This window comes from Vipera ursinii, assembly GCF_947247035.1.
Source record: "Vipera ursinii genome assembly, chromosome: 1".
Classification (NCBI taxonomy): domain Eukaryota; kingdom Metazoa; phylum Chordata; class Lepidosauria; order Squamata; family Viperidae; genus Vipera; species Vipera ursinii.
In genome coordinates this window covers 281,774,229-281,795,683 of record NC_139512.1, presented here as the reverse complement: position 1 = coordinate 281,795,683, position 21,455 = coordinate 281,774,229, and the positions used below count along the sequence as shown (strand labels likewise).

General features: G+C 39.3%; 1 protein-coding gene across 1 annotated transcript in view; it reads right to left on the bottom strand.

The window, feature by feature from the left end:
• Window positions 1-590: 590 nt before the first annotated feature.
• Window positions 591-21,455, bottom strand: part of KIF25 (kinesin family member 25) — a 42,598-nt gene continuing 21,733 nt past the window's right edge. The window contains exons 8-14 of the mRNA XM_083350380.1: window positions 17,361-17,435; window positions 15,418-15,567; window positions 12,688-12,864; window positions 7,724-7,878; window positions 6,518-6,694; window positions 2,546-2,701; window positions 591-757 (exon numbers count right to left, since the gene is read on the bottom strand). Of these exons, the coding sequence (XP_083206506.1) occupies window positions 600-757; window positions 2,546-2,701; window positions 6,518-6,694; window positions 7,724-7,878; window positions 12,688-12,864; window positions 15,418-15,567; window positions 17,361-17,435 (1,048 nt within the window). The 3' untranslated portion in view covers window positions 591-599. The remainder of the gene's footprint in view (window positions 758-2,545; window positions 2,702-6,517; window positions 6,695-7,723; window positions 7,879-12,687; window positions 12,865-15,417; window positions 15,568-17,360; window positions 17,436-21,455) is intronic.

The following is a 21,455-nucleotide window of genomic DNA, read 5'->3' as shown; positions in this document are numbered from 1 at the left end:
ATTTTTTTCTCCCAACAAACCATAGCAATGTCAATATTCAGGACATTCTAGTTACTCAATTATAGTTACATTGTAAGACTTTGGGAAAATGTTCTGAAAGATGATGAATTAGAAAGTTATGGGTAGATACTGGAAAAAGTTGGGATAGTGACCACGTGTCCTTGTATTCATTAGAGATTGAGCCAACTGCCATTGAACTAATTGCATAGCTACCATTTAGATTAGGGTTTGGCAACTATGGTATCTTTATGACTTGTGGACTTCAACTCCCAGAATTCTGGAAGTTGAAGGCTATAGGTTGTAGACACCCTAGCTGCCATCTTGATCTATATTGTAGAAATTCTCTGTCAAAAGACTTTTTCGTATAAACATTAATATCTTGCTGTTCTTCCTAAAAACATTATTATATGAGGGGGTTTTTTTGGTTAATATCCCCAATTATTTTTGCAACTAATATTGCTTAGCATGTTTATGTCTTGCCCGTACTGCATTAAAGAATACTTATTTTAAAAGGCAATTTATATATATTTTTATAACAAGATTATTTTTCAATCTGAGGAACTCATTAATAAAGTTTCAATCCACAGACTGCTGATGCCTTATTTGGATTTGTTCAGTGCCACTTCATTTCTTTTCTTGGCATGCCCTTTCTGAACTTTCCAAGCACGGGAGCCAAATCCTAGGGTTTGAAGTGACTCTGTTATGTACTTCTGGCTTGGAGAGACACACAATACCACCAGCAACTTTGCATCACCACCTAAAAAGAATTAGAAAGATATACATGTCAACTGATTCAATTGCCCCAATGCCAAACGTTGACTCAAGAAAGCTTGAGCATAAATACTATAAAAAGAAAATCTCTAGAAAAGTACGGTTTGAATCATTCCTGTCTGAGTAAGAAATGCAGAGTTCTTAGGATTTAGTGTTGTAAAGGAAGCTTTGCAATTGAATTTGCTCTTAAATAAATTTAGTTGCCATGAGATAGGATAATAATTTGTGTCGGTATGGATAATTAATAAAGCAAAGCAAAGTCTAGGAATAAAGGGACCATTTTTTCCCCCAATGGAGGCTGTAAGAAGTGAAGTCCCTGAAGTGTCTGTGTTGAAACAAGTGATTTTTAACTTGTTCCTACTGATCTTGACCCTGGATAAGTACCAAGCATCTCAAGTGTGCAAATAATATCAAATGGTGGGGAAAACCAAAAATGTTTGTGAAGAGCTCCAGAAGGAACTCTTTAAGTGGCTAAACATCAACCAATGGACAAAAATTTAGGCATTCAAAAACCCTCAGTATGAGAAACAATTAGAACACTTGGAACCCTTTATCAAGAAAAAGGGAGTGGGGAGTGGGGATGACTAAGGTATACAAAATCACTGACAACATGGAGAAAATGGCCAGAGAGACTTTTTTCTTCTTCCTTCGCTGAAAACTCGACAACCGGGAATGATCCAAAGAAGATGCTTGAAAGGTTTAGAATAGTACATTTTCATATCGTGCATAATTACCACAATACATTGCTAACCTGACAGACTGGATACATTTATGGATAGGTCTGTCAAGAGCCACTGGTCTAAAGAATTCAGTATTCCTCTTGATTAATGGCAGTATCCCTCCATATACCGGTTGTAAGGAAGAGTAGGAGTATTTATTTATTTATTTGTATTCCAGCTTCCTTATTTTTTTTTACAAAGAACTCTAGGTGACGGACACATCTTCCTCCTCCTATTTTTTCCCACAGCAACCGCCCTGTGAGGTAAGTTGGGCTGAGAACCAAGCTGGCTTTTAGGCTAAGGCAGGACTGGAACTCATGGTCCCCTGCTTTCTAGCCTGGTTCCTTAACCACTAGATCAAACTGGCTCTCATCTACATTTGCTTGTGAGCAGTCCAGAGACATCTTTTATGGCCATTGTGGATTCAGATGAGCCTTGGTCTGATCCAGAAGGGCTATTCTTTCATTCTGGTAACCATCTCACTTTACAATATGCATGTGACATAGTCAAGGAATCTTGCTAGAAAAATAAAAAAGGAACACCTAGAGAATCTAGTATCTCTCCTTACTTAAAATAAGGATTTAGCATCCAATTGTTAGAGCCTTGGTGGAGCAGTGGGCTAATGCCTCCTTAAGTAACACCAGCTGCCTGCAATTAGTGCAGGTTCGAGTCCCACCAGGCTCAAGGTTGACTCAGCCTTCCATCCTTCCGAGGTAGGTAAAATGAGGACCCAGGTTGTTGGGGGCAATTAAGCTGACTTTGTAATAATGCCGCTGGGGGTTTGTGTGAAAGCCCTAACAAGCAGGCATATACATAGAATGAAGGGTACTGCTAAGCTTGTAAGCCGCCCTGAGTCTTCGGAGAAGGGCGGGATATAAATGGAATTAAAATAAATTAAATAAATAAATAAATTGTTAAAGTCACCCTTTGCTTCTTGAAATCACACTTCTATATCAACTTCACATTTGAAAATTGGTGTAGAAATACTAATTAATTGTATTAATAAGAGGTATATAAGTAAGTATAAGTATTATATTGTACCAAGCTATACTCACCTATGGCATCCTGTAGCAAATGTGTAAGTTTGCTATTTCGATATGGAATGTGAGAGTTCTGTTCTGATAGGGCTCCAAGTACATCTGCTAGAGCAGACAAGCTGCGATTAATGAAGGAGGTCTCTCTCAACAGTGACCCAGTTACACCAGACATACCTAGTACAATAATCACACAAAAAAACCCACATCTGAAAATAAAAGTAAATGTTTTGCATAATTTCATACTTCTAGTTCTTGCATATGCCACATTTGAGTTTTGCTGGATAAAAAGTTGGGGAATTCTTGAGAATACTGTGGACAGCCAAGAAAACAAACATACATACCACTGAACGAAACAAGTCAGTGTTCTCACTCTAGGTACAAATAAACAGGTTCAAACTACCTACTCTGGACGTATTATGAGAAGACCTAGATTTCCACTGCTGGGAAAAGTGGAAGGAAAGAGAAGATGATGACCAAGGTGGATAGATTCAGTTTTAGAAGTGATGACTGCACCATTGGAAGAACTGAAGGACCAGGTTAGGGACAAATCATCATGGAGAAAGTCTATCTATGTGATGGTTAAGAGTCCACAATGGCACAATAACATATAAACAAACAATGAACAAGAAATGAATACAACTGAAGAAACCGTGTAGCAGGAAACACCAAAAACTATAAATAAACTTACAGTATTGATTTATTATTATTATTATTATTATTATTATTATTATTATTATTATTATTATTATTATTAATTTTATTTGTATACCGCCCTTCTCCTGAAGGACTTTATACTTTGGCTTTATACAAGGTTGAAGAAGTCAACATATAATCCATACCATCAGAATAGAGAAGCACTTTCAGGGCCCTGTTAAAATCTATGAAATGAGTTGCTTCAACTTTTCTAAGGCAGATGCCATTCCTATGGGACTTCAACGCACAGAAGTCCTAGACATCAATGACCATGTTGCTTAATATGAGCTAATTGTAGTCTGAGACGTGCAATGTCACCATATTTAAAGAGAACCAGATTAGTACAAGTTTAATCTAAGTAATAAAAGATATATAGACTTAATGCAAGGGATCCATGCAAAGCTTACAAGTGCGACAACCTTTCTCCTCACTTTGGAATTGAATTGTTTTTGATGAAAAAAGACAAATTTTAACACAATCCACTTTAAAACATGCTTCAGATATATAGATACCAATATAAAGACAAGGTAATATAAATAATGATTAGAAGGCACTTTGTTGGTAAGGTAACTATTAAATTGTGAGGGATTATACAAACCTAAAATAAGCACAGATTACTTTTTTATTTTTGCATAGAAGTTCAAGTCTCATTATTTTTAAGGCAGTATTTATTTATTTAAGATATTTACATAGCTGCCCATGTTATGTTAAACTCTGGGCAGCTCCAATCAAACTATTTCCCAAATGAATCAAGCCAGCACTTACCACATGAAGGAATCACTGACCACAAAAATTGCTCTGATGAAAATATGTGACATTCTTATAGTTCAATGATCAATTCCAATAAATTATTCAGCTTTAAAATCCAACTTATAGTAAAAGTGTATCCACAATATGACACATTTTGTGATAGAGAAAATCATGCTAAGATTGTTCTCAGTGTTAGACAAATAAAGTATTTCTTTTCCTTTTCTTTATCACTTCAGCAACTCCTTCTACAATCCTAATTAAGAGCACAATTGCAATCCTAACATGGAGTTGGGACAGGAATCCCCTGAATAGAGCTGGACTTAATTCTGAATAAATGTGTTTAGAATTACTATGCTAATCTATTTATTACGTAAATGTTAACATAGGTAAATTGGTATTAATCCCTGCAGTTAATGATGCCATATGATACTTCCCACCAAGATTTGGATTTTCATAGGAACAGACCATCAAATGATTCTCATCAGTAAATGATGGAAATGTATAATATGGTTCAACTGCATTCTGGTGTAAAAAGCAAACTTTAAAGTTCTTTTTAAAGTTCCCTATTTACTCTTTTAAAAAAAAGGAGGACTTGGCAGTCACAAAAAGTGTGCTTTTATAACCTAGGTTCAGTTTTCAAAACATTATTTCTGGAAGGTTACATTTAACTAAGTGGCTTTTATTGGTAAGGATACTTGTACTTTAGGAGATGATCAGAATTTGTGGGGAGAAAAAAAAAACCACTGTGTTTTTAAAAAAGGAAGAAAACATTTGGGAAGGGTAGAAGCCAAAGAAAACAGAAAATTGTTTATAAAAGCCATTAATGTTCCTCCTACTATTATTTTCCATAAGGAGACTCAAAATATTTTTTTTATTTATACTAATTGATTATGTGCTATCATGTCATTTTCATCTCCTAGTGACCACAGAGATAGATTCCTCCATGACAGCCTGTCCCTAATCTGGTCCTTCCGGTCTTCCAAAACTCACTGACACTGTAACTGAATCCATCTACTTGGCTGTTGGTTGTTGTCTTCCTTTTTCCTGTCATCTTACCCAGCATTAGAGTCTTCTCCAGAGAACTAAGACTTCACAAATTAAGTGTGCTTTAATAAATATGTGGCATATTTGTACAGAACAGAGAATGATAGGGTGGAAAATGACCTTGGAGATATTTTCATCCACCACCACCACCCCGCTGTCAATGGCAGGAGATCCTATATCAAACATTTCTGCTTAAGCAGCATAATATTAAGGTGCAAGCATTCTTAATGGGTTTAACCTAGTAAATCTATTAGTACAGCAGGATTGTTAGCAGTAACGTAAACATAAGCTTCCTTGTCTGGGCATAATGGCTGAGGAATTGGAAAGCTAACATTGGGGTGATTTCTTTATCCATGAAGCTCCCTTGCGTTTCCAAATGAAGAGATTGGGACTAGTGTGTGTGTGTGTGTGTGTGTGTGTGTGTGTGTGTGTGTGTGATATATATATGATTTCATGGGTGACTGTCCTTATATAGCCAACCACCTGTCAAGAAAAGTATTAGCAGGGACAAAAGAATGTTAAGATTTGCCAAAGGTTTTGAGTCAAGAAAACCATCCAAAAATGGGATTTGAGGTTGAGGTTGACCATTCAATAAACTCAAAATGCTGGCTGTTTGGTGGGGGGGGGGGCAGGGAGAGAGAATGGGCAGATACTATGAGATTCTATAGACTGGCATTAAGAAAGCTTCACATAGCCATGGGAGATTTTTATACCAAATTATTCCAGCCGTCATGCAGTGGGGTACCAGCACACTATAGCTGACTGAATAGTAAATATTCAAAGGTCACGAAATGTAATGTTCTCAGCCAACTCCCTTGTTTTATTTTTTAGGGTAAAGCAATGCATGGATGCTTGTAGGTCAGACAAATTGTTAGCAGGGTTCTAACATTTGTGCACCACCAGCCTGATTTTTAATGAGGCAACAACAACAACAACAAAAATCACTACACTCACTTTGAAGCTTTGTCAAAAAAAGAAATAGGAGTTTGGAACCCTGACTTTTTTCAGGAGAATAAGTATTCCATAAATATTAAGCAACCATATTTTGCAGCAGTAGCCGGCAACAGCCCTTTGTCTGCCTCCTGGCTTCCTCACAAGCACGGTGCTCAAATTGGCTTCTAACTATTAAATAAAGGTGGTGACATTTTCAGTGGGTTTCTTAACCAAAATAAGAAATAGAAGCAAAATGTCAAACTTCCAAGAGACTTAACAAAGCAATTCTATGTTAACGCCAACCTCAGAACAACAAAAAGGGGGGGGGGAGAGCCTTTTTCCCCCACCCTGATCTTTTCCTATCTACTGATACAAAAATAAATTTGCTCTGGGGCTACGCAAGCATTGCCTCTTCCCGTTTACCATCTTGACATCAAAAATCTAATTTGATGGATTTCTGATATGATCCTTGGAGCGTCCATATGTTGCATATACCTTTGGAAGCTAAATGCCAACTAGGCTTATCTCTTCACAAGCATAGGACGGTTTTGCTCCAAAAGACTAACTTACCAACACTTTCACTACCAGCTAAATCCACCAGCTGAAGTTTTGTTCTCATTTCCTTCCGTCTCTCCACAGATTCCCTGAAAAGCTGTCCTGGTGAACAAGCTCTAGAAGAGCAAGCCGAAGTGAAGAAATGTTCTTTACCCAGCTTTTGATTAGAATGGTCACCTGTCCAGGGAGCAGCTGGATAAAAATAAGGGGAAAAAAGTTTATTTTGAACCTGCAAAATTAAACATACAATAGGCTTGGATTATTTCTAAAGACCTGCAGACCTAAGGCTAAAAATGTTACAGCTAGTCTAATAACAAAAGGCTAGACACAGGGATAATATGATGCCTGCCCAAAAGGTATGGATGCTTGCCAATTGTTTACTAGGCACAATTGAACTTTAAAGCCATAAATGGCTAAGAGTCTGACTATCTAAGGAATCTAGTCTCCAATTATGGACCTGTCAACTGTTAAGATCAGTAGGAGAAGTCCTCTTGAAGATAACTCCATTAACAGAGTTTAATATATGTAGGCAAGGCCATTTTGTTGCACTGTTGTTAGGGTATGGAAAGTATTCCTTAGGAATTATATATTGCCTCCACTGTTCCAGCCTTTAGGAAATCTCAGAGGCATCTATAGGCTTAAATGCTGTTAGCAGCATCCTGCCATCATACGGCAAGGTCCCCCCCCACACACACTTTTTGTAAGTGTTTACAACATGACATGCAGGCAGTCTTCATTGAATGGCACTTGTGCAGCAACTGTTCAAAGTCATAATGCTGCTGAACTAGTGGTACTTATGACCAGTCCTCATAGTTGCAGCTGTTGCAAAGTCCCCACAGTCACATGATTGCAATTCTGGCACTTGCTGACTGCCTTGCAATTACATCTCAACATCCCACAGTCCCAAACTGTGACTGCAATTCGCCCGAGTCAATGGTGAAGCCAGCAGGAAATTTAAAGTCATAGTCACATGATATCTTCCCTTAACAATCTGCATAGTCCTTGCTTAATGACAGCAATCGAGACTTCTGGAACTGCTATCACTAAGTGGTGCAGCCACATGATGTCATGCTTAACAACTGTTAAGCTTAGTGGCCGAGTTTCCAATCCCACTTACTGTTAATGAGCGAGGACTTCATGAAATTGCACGAACACATTAAATCTTATTATGGTTCTATTTTTATATATATATTAAAAGTATGCCATAAACAAGCTTCTTACCAAAATCATCCTCTGAGGCAGCCTTGATGGTTATTGTCAAAGTTATCACAAGGTGTGAACGAGATGAATCAGTGTGTACAAGGGTTGAGTGTCTGGCCCTCAGCTGTAGCACCTGGGTAACAAGCTCCAAGAATTCCACAACATCTTCAACAGGTCTTAGAAAATATATGTACACATATATTAAATAATATTTTTATAAAACTCAGAGCATTCTAGAATTATTTTACAGCAAAATATTCAGTGGGAATGACAAAACGATAGAGCTTGTATATATAATGCATTCACAATGAAACATTGTTAATTATGTTACACTGTTCTCTAGCAAGCCATTTACTGTTCCTTGAAATCAGTGTTGCAGGAAAGCTTTCAGTTTCAGAAAGCTTCACAAATCTAGAATGGTCCAGTTTTGGGGAAATCAATACATTTTTCAAGAAATGAAACAAGGGCTATGAAGAGAAAGTTCAGTTTGATCCAGTGTTAGCCAATTGCTGAGGAAAGAACCTATCATAATCCAGATTAGAATAAAAAATAAGAACAGAACAGAATAGAATAGAGCTGGAAGGGACCTTGGAGGTCTTCTAGTCCAGCCCCCTGCTCAAGGAGGAAAACCTATACCATTTCAGACAAGTCACTGTCCAGTCCTGTGGTGGTGAACCTATAGCACGCGTGGCCAATGGGCCACAGCCACCCGGCACCCGATGATACATAAGTGGGTTCTGGGTTGCAGTTTGGGCACTCGGTCTCTAAAATGTTAGCCATAACTGGTCTAGTCTCTTCTTAAAAATCTCCAGTGATGGAGCGCTCATGACTTCTGAAGGCAAGCTGTTCCACTGGTTAATTGTCCTCACTGTTAGGAAGTTTCTCCTTAATTTCAGATTGCTTCTCTCTTTGGACAGTTTCCAACCATTGTTTCTTGTCCTGCCCTCTGGTGCCTTGGAGAATAATTTGAACCCCTCTTCTTTGTGGCAGCCCCTCAGAATTAATCTAAAGCATCCTGTCCAGATTTGATTCTAGATCATGGATTGGGGAAAATGAAACCTTACTCGCTATTATTTAGCACAAAGCAAAGAAAATATAAATTCCTGCCAGTATCTAACGTTTTTAAAATAAAAAAAGATTAAAATTGCAGGAAAATTCAGTGATTATTAGAGGATGACATGAGCCAATGTTCACAGAAATTAGTATGAGTGTGAATAGATTGCTTAATTGTAACTGTATTTTTTTAAGCAATCATCAGTTCATTCAAAGATGCTCCTCTATGCTGCCCATGTCAGGAACCATTTCAAACTGAGGAGATTTGGTTAGGAACGATTTATTCAGCATGCATGTCCACTGAGTTTCCTGTCTCTCTTCTCCATTCCTATGTGTTAACTGCTCTTTGTTTTTTGTTACAGATAAACAGATCACAAACAGTAGACAACATATCTTTTGGAACTTATCCCAAAGTTAAGGTAGAACTACTGTGTGGAATTTGCAAAGGAAGCAGATTTTGGCTAAACATGAAAACATACTTCTTAGCAGAATAGATGTTTAACAATGGAAAGACTGTTTCAGAAAATCAGGATTCTTCCTTCCTTAACCATAACCAAATAGAGATTGGAAGATTATTTGTCATGGATGGTATCATTGCATCTTGGGCAGATCAAAATGCTACTGACGTGGTGAAGGGAAGGCAAACATAACTGCCTGTAAACATCTCTTTTGAGGAGAAAGCAAGCCAATTTTGTTCTTTTGGTTAACCAGATGAAGCAAAATTAACATTTTTACTGCTTTGCATGATATTTGGGAGAGAGCACTGAGGGTTTCCCATGCTTTATCTACACAAATTCACTATAGATGAAATATTATTCAAACTCCCAATAGCATATTTTAGACGCCAGAGAGTTGGGGCAGCCAAGAACCATGAATGTTTTATTTCTTTTACATTGGGTTTCACAGTTTTCTGTATAAATTTGTGCATTTATTGGTGCATTTTTTTCTTAATTGTGTGGAATTTAACATGTACTGTATGTGTTTCAGCTACAAAAATATTTTTCTTAATGGATTTCCCCCAAAGTTATACTTCAATTTTTTTTATTTTTATTTTTTTGCTACAAGCTGGAACAACTGTGAGTGCAGGTGGGGAGCGAGATCACTCTCCTATCAGTTTTATATCACATGACACAAATTCTGGTTTTTGCAACCAATTCTCTTTCATTTGAACTTCAGAGCACCAACACGAATTATAAATTATCCTTCAAACTTCTGGGCTTTTAAATATTAATCATCAGCTGCCTGGCCAAGGCCAGAGTCTAGCAGTATTGTTGAGAAAGAGGATGAATAATGCAAGGGGCTGCTTTAATTCAATCTCTCTGCGGTCCATTCCTTTTGTCATTTGTCCTGCAGTTACGCAGAAGGAAGGAGCCTATTTTGCTCTGCAGATTGTCCTCACACTTTTAATTAATTCATTGCGCAGCAAGATTTAGACACTGCCAACCAGCAAGCAAGACAGACGTTCACTTCGAGCTAAACAACCAACACAGAATAACGAAATGGTTTAGAAGGGGGAAAGCAGAACCTTTAACAACTTGATGTTTACATTGGACCTGATGTATTGATAGCCACTTTCTGAAAGTGCAACTTTTGCCCACCAAAATCAGGGTAAGGATAGTGGAGGTTTTTAACAGATGGAAGATTATGTCTAGTCCTCTACAATGGTAGGGAAATTCTGGGAGTTCAAGTAAACACATCTTAAAGTTGCTGAGGCTGAAAAACACTGGTTGAAGATACTCACTTTGTTCTTTAAAACCCTTTCCAGACATTTCCCTAAAACTGGAGAAGTGGGCCAAAATTGGCAGTACTGTGAACAAAAGGAAGCTACACTTTTAAAACCTACTTTAGAAGATGACAAAATTTCAATAGTTATCTGGTTTTTTTTAATTCTTCGTACTAAAATTTAAAAGCTCAGATGTTGACTTTTTAAAAAAAAACAACAACCTTTGAACTCTTAAAATATTATCCCGTTTTCAAATTAATCATGCCCTTATTATTTAAAATTAAAAACTATTGTTTTTAATGACACAGAATCCAGCTCCCCTCCCACTAGCCATTAAATATAAAAAGAAAATTTACTGCCCCTAAAATATCAGCCTTAAGGAAATGTTCAAACCATGATTGTGTAAAAAAAAAGGTTATTTTTTTCTGTTTTGTGATCAGGCTATGCAGATTATAAAACCAGATGGAGAGAATTATGTCTGCTCAGACTCCCCTACCCCCAGTGTGTTTGGCATATTTTTAAATCAAGGCTTTTTTGGCAATAACAGAGAAACACATAAACAAAGCTCCAGTGGTTTGCTTATGTTAGTAAAACCCACAGACAAAAATACTGCCTTAAATTATCTCCTTTGTGGGTGCAGTATATTATAGTTTATAAAGGAAATAAAAGGACTGTTGTGTCTGACTTCCATTTCCCTCTCTCCCTTCCTCTGCTAAACCGTACATGAAATGCTTGCACTATGCAATGCAACTTTGCAAGCTAAAGAAGCGGCGAAAAATCTCAACTCCACTGAGGTCAGAAAGAGAGTTTACTTTGGAAATTTAACACAAGAAACGGTTTTCATGCAGCAAAATTCTTCTTAAAATCATCTACAGTCCTCCTCTACTGAAGGGCCATGTGCAAGTAATCCTCGAGTTATGACTGTATTTGAACCCTGAACTTACAGTTCTAAGTTGGGACGGTTGTAAAGTGGCTCACCACCTGACTGAATCTGACTTTATGACCTATTTTGCAGCAGTCATTAAGCGAACCAGCTGTTGCTATGGGCTGCTTTTTTCCCCCCGGAAACCAGAAATAAATGTTGATTACTGGCAAAAATGTCATAAATTGTGCTCATGTGACCATGGGGCGCTTCAAATGGCCATAAATGTGGATCGGTTGCTGAGCACCCAAAATGTAATCATGTGACTGTGCCCCTCCCCCCCCCCGCAGATGTTGGAACTTTGAAACTGGATCCTAAGTATTTTCAGGAGGGGGGGGAAATCTGTGGTAACATAAAACAGTTGTTAAGTGACCAGTTGTAAGTCAAGGACTACCTGTATAAGCAAAATTGTACAATGTACCCCACCATCAGCCCAAGGCACACAGCTTGAAAAAAATTACGTGGAAACAGATCATTTGAAATCCATATAGGCATTTGCCTACAACACGTGCAAAGCTAACTAGAGAGTTTCCACAATAACTGCATAGGCCAGTTGTCTGGCAGCTTTATGCCATCATGGTTAAGCTTTGGACTAGGTGTGGGGAGACTCAGGCCGTTGTTTGAAAACGTGCCCACCTGCCTAGAAGAAAAGCCAAAGGTAAGCTGAGACTGACCATGAATATCTTGGGGGGAAAGGAAGGGTGACAGATAGCAATTTCACCAATTTGCTTTCTGCTAAATTTGAATTTGGTAAAGCTGAAGAAACCCTGCCAGCCATTTTTCTGACTACTATTTTGCATCGTGGTATTCTATTATTGTTTTAATCTTATAGTCAACAGTATCTTAATTACGGGCCCTAAAGAGACGCACTCGCAAGAGCCCTAAAGTTGGAAACCTTGATAAAACTGGCTCCTGAATGCTGTTAAAGATTTCCAAACACATGAGCTATATTTGCTTACTACTCCTTTCTGTATCTTTTGTGCTAAACATGGGAGGATTTGTACACACAGAAATACCGGAGTGAAGTTTGAATGTGCCCCTATAATCCTTTCCCATTTGGATCTTCTTGAATTACATAAACTTTAGGAGAGGAAATAGAAGAAAGGTTTCCAGGCAATTGAGAGGTTTTTTAACAAACCCCACAGTGTTACAGTGTTAATAAGAAACAAACAGATATGGAATGGAAGACACTCTGATCGATGTTAAATTCACATTTTTTTTGACAATGCCCCAATGGCCTGTGTTGCCCAACATGTTGTTACTCAAAGACACTCCCTGTGTACTCACTCATTGGTAAGAAGTGGAATATCATTCTTTCCTTCTTTATTTGTCATTATACCCCTTTTGATACCATTCAGCCTTCCAGAGTTGTCTTTGGCCAGAAGATCAAAAACTTCATTATTATACACTTCTATAACAGAAACCTCAACCAAATGCCTTCCTGGTGACTCTTCTGAAAGAAGCCTGAAAGAAGAAAAGGGGCTTAAAAGACTGACATTAAAAAACAAAAACAAAAAAATCCCAACCAAAGTAAGCTATGCTTGTGATCCAGCAGATTATTACTGCTTGAACGGATACCAAAAGTCCATAATCTTTGGGTATGTGTTGCTTTTCTGAGATATATGAGGTTTTCTAAAATGTGATTCAAACTATTTATGCATTGCTTATTCTGTAACATGCTGTAAAGGTAAAGGTTGCCCCGCACATGCGTGCTAGTCGCTTCCAACTCTAGGGGCCGGTGCTCATCTCCGTTTCAAAGCCGAAGAGCCAGCGCTTGTCCGAGGACGTCTCCGTGGTCATGTGGCCGGCATGACTAGATGCCAAAGGCGCACAGAACGCTGCTACCTTCCCACCATAGTGGTCCCTATTTTTCTACTTGCATTTTTACGTGCTTTCAAACTGCTAGGTTGGCAGAAGCTGGGATGAGTAACAGGCGCTCACTCTGTTATGCGGCACTCGGGATTCGACCCGCCAAACTGCCATCTGATCGACAAGCTCAGCGTCCTAACCCACTGAGCCACTGTGTCCCTTAACATGCTGTAGAGCCCTGCAAATTTAATGGAATGTGTGGATGATCTTAGGGAGGAAGGGGAAGAGATGGAAACATTCAGATAAGAGAGAGAATTAGGAAAGACTCTAATGTAGGGGTCTTCAAACTTGGCTCTTTTATGACTTGTAGACTTCAACTCCCAGAGTTCCTCAGCCAGTGTGCCTGGCTGAGGAATTCTGGGAGTTGAAGTCCACAAGTCATAAAAGGGCTAAGTTTGAAGACCCCTGGTCCAAGGGTAGGCAACCTTGGCTCTTTTATGATTTGTGGACTTCAACTCCCAGAATTCCTCAGCCAGGCACACTGCCTGAGGATTTCTGGGAATTGAAGTCTACAAGTCATAAAAGAGCCAAGGTTGCCTACCCCTGCCCTGGTCTAATGGATCAAGCAATTAAAAATGGGGGTGGGGAGGTCTGTGCCTTCAGATTTGCAACATCAATACCAACCCTCCCAGGTAGACTGGAGACATGACTAGATAAACTAATTTTATTTTATTGTCAGGTTACATTAACAAAATTTTGCAAGAATCTTGCAATCATTATTATTAATATATTTATTAATAAATACATTACCAATTTTCTATATTAAGTTGTTGGAAGTAACAGGCTACTATAGATAGACAAACAAAGGAAGACAAGGAAAGCTCATAGATATTTTACATAGAAGTTCCATTTTGGGGCCAAATAGACGCAACAAACTTCAAAGTCTAGTGTACAGTTATCATTTCATGTATATATCAGACTGAATCAAAACAAGGTCCTCCTTGACTAGAAGGCTGCCTGAGAAATCAATTTTTTCCCCCAGAACTAGTGGACGATCTCTTTGTATGAAAAAAAGAATTGAAATGTAATAGCATATACCGTGTCTATCAATTCAAGCTGTTGTATTCAATTTCTTGCATATAGGATCTCAGAGTTTATGTACGAAGTCTCATGGCCTACGCTGCAACAGTTTGCATAAAGAACTGCACAGTTTCAAGGCTTATGCTTAAATTACTGCTATGTCTTCAGTAGGACAACTTGCAGTAAGCATAGCTAGCAGAGTTTCTTCCGCTGACCTATCTCGACATCCAATTCACTCGCCTCATATTTTCAGCCTATTTGTGTACAAGTTCACTAGTTTCCTTGATAGATAGCAGTTTTTATTTGATCTCTCAATACTTCAAATGCTCCAGGGTATTTTGCAGAACATACAGTGCCTGATTCACAAGTGGAAGGGGCACCCAGCTTCTTGTGCACATCTGCCGTTATCCTTTATTAAAAGACTACTCCCAAATTTCAAAGAACAATCTTATAATTGTAAAAAGAGGAAGCCTATTTGTACAGTAAATATACAAAGCAATGATTGAAAATCACAAAGAATAATGGGGGGGGAAAGGCATCAATCACTGCAACAGAGACAGACTTGTACAGAAACACTATGAATGAAAAGTGTAAATAATTCTGCTGTCAGCTGATTTATTTTATCTAAAGTATGTTGATAAGTGTTAAATGTCCACTTTCCTGTTTTCTGAATCGGTGTTCACAATTATTTAAATTATAGGCCAGAGGAACTATTCAAGTTCCACTCAGATGATTTGCTCTTTTCATGATTTATTGAGAAAAATAAGATCCAGTACAGTAAATGTATTAATGATGTCCATCTGTCATCGGGCTGATGATTACATCACAGCAATTTCCTCATAAAGGCCTTTATGTTCTGTAAGAATCTGCCAAACAACTCTGGAAACTTTCTACTCTTAGACCAATTGTAAAAAAATAATAATCTATTACAGTATCCTTTTGAGACATGGATTTTATTAAGCTTTTTAAAGAATGCACTCTTGTTGGTTCCTCCCCCCCACACTTCTTGTCTCCCTGATTGCAACTGCAACTTTGAGACTCTTATGGTAATAAGCAAATAATTTTTCTTAAAGAAAACTGAAATATGTAAATACATGGGTATCCACAAATGTTCAATATAATCAATACCTGAATACTTCTTTGCTGGCTCTAGGAATGATTCCTAATTCTGCCTCACCTTCCACCGAGAAATGGAAACCCTTTTCAAGCTCTGGGCCCAACATTGTGTATGTTTTCCCACTACCAGTCTGCCCATAAGCCATAATACACACATTGGACCTGAAAAGTAGAGAGAAGATTCTTAAACACAAACATTAAGTGATCAAAACTAAACCTTGGAAGGAAGCTTACTAATTTGCACCTCTTACTAATTTGCACAGAATTGTTCCAATAGTGGGATAATAATTATAAAAACACTCCGCCTCTCACCTGCATGTCTCTTTTACCTATCCCCAGTAGGACATTTCTGTGAATGAGGAAATCAGTTTCTTCCTAGCAGAAAACAAGGAATGCTACGGAATAGAAAAGATAGGACAGAAGCAAAAGCAGACCATTGCTTTTAGGATAATGCTTTCCCATTTCTTCCTTGGAGCGTGTGTCCTGGTTCCAACAGCTGGAACAGAGGCAAGAGACTGGGTTCCATTGGCAAGTTGACTGCAATTTTCAACAAACAAGATTTCGTGTGTGTGCACTAAAATAAGGAGCACAATGGATGCATTCTTTCCATCCATTAATTCCTTCCTCCAAAGCCTAAAAGTCTAAGTCTGTTCACTGGTGACAATGGCCACATCGTTTGTGTCTTCTGGTGGACATTTTTTATAAAATGGAAGTGAGGCTCCAGACCTCCCCCCACCTCAAAAAAAGCCTCCACTATTTGCTTTAAAAGTATCACCAAAAACATTATTTTACTGACTTAATAAGAAAGAAATACAGTAATGCCAGCAGGATTCATTCACAGTGATACAAGATCCTGTTTCCTGCTACACTGTGTAGCATAGAGCATGCACTAAAATCTGACAGCAATGCCTGCCTTAGCAACTTTTCACCCCCTCAAATCTGAAACTACTCTTCTTGCTTTAATACCACTTGCCCTGCAAGCTTCAGGTAGCATAGAGACAGTATTTTCAGGAACCCAACACTCCCCAGATAGTGCTCCAGATGGACAGGCTTTATAATGAAGTTAGATACCTACCGGTAAGATTTTTATAAAGCACAGAAAATTCATGCTCTACTGGAGCAGTAAATTCTCTAACATGTTACTGTGGTTTCCCAACCAGATCTATCCTTAGAGTAATATAACTCTCGAGAAGGTTATGATAAATCAGTAGGTAAAATAGGATATAGTGCAGAGAAAAAGGAAAAGGAAAAATATGGCTATTTATATAAAAGGTATCAGAATTAGAAAAAGGGGAAAGATATGGCATAGGACCTTCTATGACCCAAGTGCAGTACTTCTGAGATGTCAGAAAAGTCCTTACGTATTTAATTAGAAGATGTCTAATTGTTCTACTAGGACCAGTGTTTTATTTTTGTACTTGTATATGAGGTATTTAAAGTAGAATACAACCTTATCAAAATCAACCTAATCAAAAATATGAAATGAGCAATTGCAATCCAGTGCAAACAGATTTCAAATGGTAATAACTGTGAGGGGAAAAACACATTTCAAAGTAGGCACTGTATTTTGAAACAGAAGCTGGTTGCAGTTGAGGATAAAGCTTCTCCAATCAGTACATTAATTGCAATTAGTAGAAAATGTGGTTATTTGTACAGACAATCAACATTTGGGGAAGGAATCCTTCCACTGTGGTCTAGTGTCTTTTAAAAGGTTAAAGAAAAAAGCAACCTTTTGATGCTCACTAGAGATTCACTAGAATTACTATGAAACTGATTCTTCCTGAGGTATTTAATTTACAGCATCCTTAATTAGTTGTTCTACAGTCTGGGAGAAAAGATTGTTGGCATACTTCTGTAGCAGACATATTATCATGTTTGTAGCCTCTCTCTCTCTCTCTCTCTCTCTCTCTCTCTCTCTAGTTCTGAACTTGTTTTTTGCTTCACTTTTTACTTACCCATCCAGCAAAGAGGTTAGCAAAGGAGAAATATCTGCAAATACTGTCACTTGTGAATCAGAAGTGTTATAAACTCTGAGAAAAATAAAACAAGATTCAGTCAACCAATGATCAAAGTAAGGACTAAAAACAAGAATAAAATTACTCAATGCAATCATTATGTTAGTTTAACAATGCCGATTTTCTTCAGAAGCCCCTGAGTAAGGAAGAATTATGCCCATTCCAACATCAGGAAATTAAAATAGAAGAACAGTAGAGCCACAATGATATTCCAAAAATCAGATGTTAGTCATTTAATATGTTCTAAGGAGTGCCAAGGCCGTAGGCCCTTGTCAACTACAACCTATTTCTAGAGACACAGTTTATATTTTATTGAACAAAATGTTCATAGAAACGCCAAAGGAAAAGGGAAAAAATGAGAGCCTTTGAATTCCATGCAGCTTTCCTTCAAGACTAAAAGGATCAAAGCACAAACAAGAAAAATAAATAATGAATACAAAATGTCAAGTTATCTCTAACTGTAAAAATCGAGAGAGAAAGAGAGAAGAGAAAGAGAATATTCACAGTGTGTAGATATGTAACTGAAGAGATAACTATGGCCTTAGGTGGGGATACCTGTGACCATGTCCATAAAGAGGTTAAAAATAGATATGTAGAGACATAGCCTGTCAAATAGCTTGGCCTTGAGCACCATAAAGGTAAAGGTAAAGCTTCCCCTGCACATGCGTGCTAGTTGTTTCCGACTCTAGGGGCCGGTGCTCCCCTCCGTTTCAAAGGCAAAGAGCCAGCGCTTGTCCAAGGACGTCTCCGTGGTCATGTGGCCGGCATGACTAGATGCCAAAGGTGCACGGAACGCTGTTACCTTCCCACTGTAGTGGTCCCTATCTTTCTACTTGCATTTTTACGTGCTTTCGAACTGCTAGGTTGGCAGAAGCTGGGATGAGTAACAGGCGCTCACTCTGTTATGCGACACTTGGGATTCGACCTGCCAAACTGCCGACCTTCTGATCAACAAACTCAGTGTCCTAACTCACTGAGCCACCGCGTCCCTTTTGAGTACCATAGGGCATCACAAATTAAAACAAATACTTTTGACAAGGACCAAGAACACATATAGAAGCCAACATGACGGACAGTGGGGATAATATAATCAAAGCCCCCAGTCCAATAATTAGAACTGCCAGCACGATTTTATGGCAACTGTAGCATCACGCATTATAAGGATAGTTGCCAAAGCTAGATAACTTCTGACCAAGCTTTCGCCATCAAATAAGCCTAACGGTGGTGCATCCGCTGAAGCTGCTGAAATGTTTGAGCAAGAAGGTCATTTTAACCTCTAAAGAAACTATTGGATCAATAATCTTTACTCAAACTGCAAATGTTCTTTTAAGAAAAGGAAAACAATTTCTATTACTCCAAGGTATGCAGATCATATTGAGGGTCACCTACCCACCTTCCATTAAGAGTTAAGCCCTTTTTAAAAAATTTCAATTACGTTTTTTTTCCAAATATTGTAGCATTTTAATGCTTTTTAAAAATTTCATTATTTTTATGTAGGTTTCGGCAAACCCCCCTCCAATCCAAATAAACCTTTTCAGTGTTTTGGTTTTAAGGGAAAAAAAAGAGTAAGGGAAAGATAAAAATCAACATAACAGTTATGACCGAAAGTCCGGGTGTTTCATTGGGAGGACACTTTAAGGGGCAAACATATTTTAAACAGAGGGCAATGAAAAAGACTTTTGAGCAGGTGGGGTTTTGAGTGATTGTAGAGTTCACTTGATATCTTAATTGGCCAGCCTTCCCCCCCTTTTTTTTAATTACTGTTACATTTGTTCAAATCTAAGATTATCCCAGTTCATTAACTCTGAAGTATTTAGAACTTTATTAGTTCATGCATGATGAAATTCAAACCGTAAAAATGGGGGATACCTATTTTGTTCCCTAAAATACTACCAATAAGGGGGGAAGGGGGAAATTGGTGTCCTAATTCTCTGTAAGGCTAATGAGTGCAACGAGCGAGCGTCTCAATAAGATATGAGTCCTAAAGTATTCATTCTTCCTCTTTAGAGACTTCCTGTAAGGAAGAAAAAAAAACCCCACCTTCAAGTCTGGCCATTTCCAATATCACTGGAGCATACAGTGAGTAGCTCAGAGGCTTTGCTTCAGGCCACCCTGCTTTAGTTTATATGTAACCAATAATTATACCTTAATTTCATTTATTGGAGTGGTTCCCTCTGGTTGACCTTCCAGCTAATAGGGCACTGAATATTTAGCCAGAAATATGTGGAAGCCAGTAACCCTTTCCAGCTTTTAATTCAAACATAAATAGCACCTTATTAGATCACAGGGGACAGATTAAGATATGAACCAGCATGTCATTTAACAGCACAATAAAATGGATAGTAGGAAGTAAGATAACAGCCAGAATACAGAACAACATAAGATCTCAATCACCCTTTCTCAATTCAGACTTGCTAAGCCATTCCTTCAATTCTATGGTTGCCAGCTACTCTAATACCTGGCATCAGTGGCGTAGCGTGGGGGGTGCAGGGGGGGCCGGCCGCACCGGGCGCAACATCTGGGGGGGCGCGCTCGGCGACGAATTCATAATTTGCATTTAGAGGTGCAGATTGGCACACGCAACTTTCCTTTTCAATCTGGATCCTAGTTTTTGGTCTTGGGGCTTTGCATGAAGGGTGACGGTCCTTTGCTGTTCCAGCTTGGAGCACTTTAGCATTGCTCGGCGGCGCCCCAGTCACCCCCTCCCCGCAGCGCTTCAGCGGAGGAGTTAAGCGCAGAGTTTTTGCGCCTAGAGAGGAGAAAGGGGGGCTGGGAATCCAGCTTCCTGCCCCTCCATCTCCCCTTCCTGGTCTCTCGACGCCTCTTACGCCAGGGCTGCGGAGGTTCCCCTGGTGGGGGAGGGGCTCCAGGTGGGCAAGGAGGCTCCGAGAGGGGGAGGGCAATCAGGAGGGGGGAATCCCCGGGGGGGAAGGGGAGGAGGGATTCCTGTGGCGGGGGAGGGGCGCCAGGTGGGCAAGGACACCGCGAGAGGGGGAGGGAATAGGAGGGGCGGGAAGGGGAGGAGGGATTCCTGGGAGAGCCAGGTGGGTTTCCCCCAGTTGCGCCCCCTCCCCTTCCGAGTCTCCGCCTTTCCTCGCGAGTTTTTCTGCTCCGTGGGAAGCGCTGCGCCTTCGCTTCTCCTCCTCCTGGGTTGCGGCTTCCACGAACGGCTCTCCGATCCCCTTCAGATCCTTCCCCCAAGACCCCCTCCTGCCCCGCAGCCCCACCTCTTGGCGCAGCCCGGCTCCCCGCCTGGGAGATCCTGGTGTTTCCCGGAAGGTTGGGCACCCCCATTCCCATGTTCGGAGGAAATAAAATAATTTTAGGTCAAGTGACAGGTCTGGGAGCTCTAATTGCCTCCACTTCTCTGAGATCGTTCTCAAAACAACTCAAATGCAACTGATTGATGTTGAAAGGACAGTGGGAGATCCAGGGAAGAAAGGAGGAATTTGTTTTATGACTTTTACAAGCAAAATGTTAGAACTGGATTTCCCACTTCTGTACCCACATGGCTTTTCAGTACCGTATTCTCTTGGAGGAAAAAAATAAACCCAGGAGTTTCTCTTGTTGACTATCAGAGTGGGGCAGTTGACAGATACAGAAATGAGCAGGCACTGTGTAACTTACTGTAAATAAGAAGCTGTTTGAGGCTTTATAGAAGTAAAATAGAATATAGATTATTAACAAAGTGCTTTGACATTTTAACTTTGCTGTTGGTTCACCTGTTAACTACTTTGCCTCTCTATCTACCAAGTAGATTAAGGTCAAATTGATTGTAAATAGAAGTAGAACTTCATAAATTTTGGGCCTACTTCGTAAGGGAAGGAAAGTAATATTGCTCCAATATATTTATGAATATTCAAGTGGAGGGGAATAATATATGTAAATCTGGTTTTGTCTTATTGATGCACATATTTTCCTTCTATTTGAATGTTCTGTATATCCTCCGCTGCGCCGCCCGCCTCCTGGCACGGCCTCGGGTCCCGGCGCTTCTGCCGCACGTGAGGGAGGGGATGCCGGACCTTCCCCCGTTTC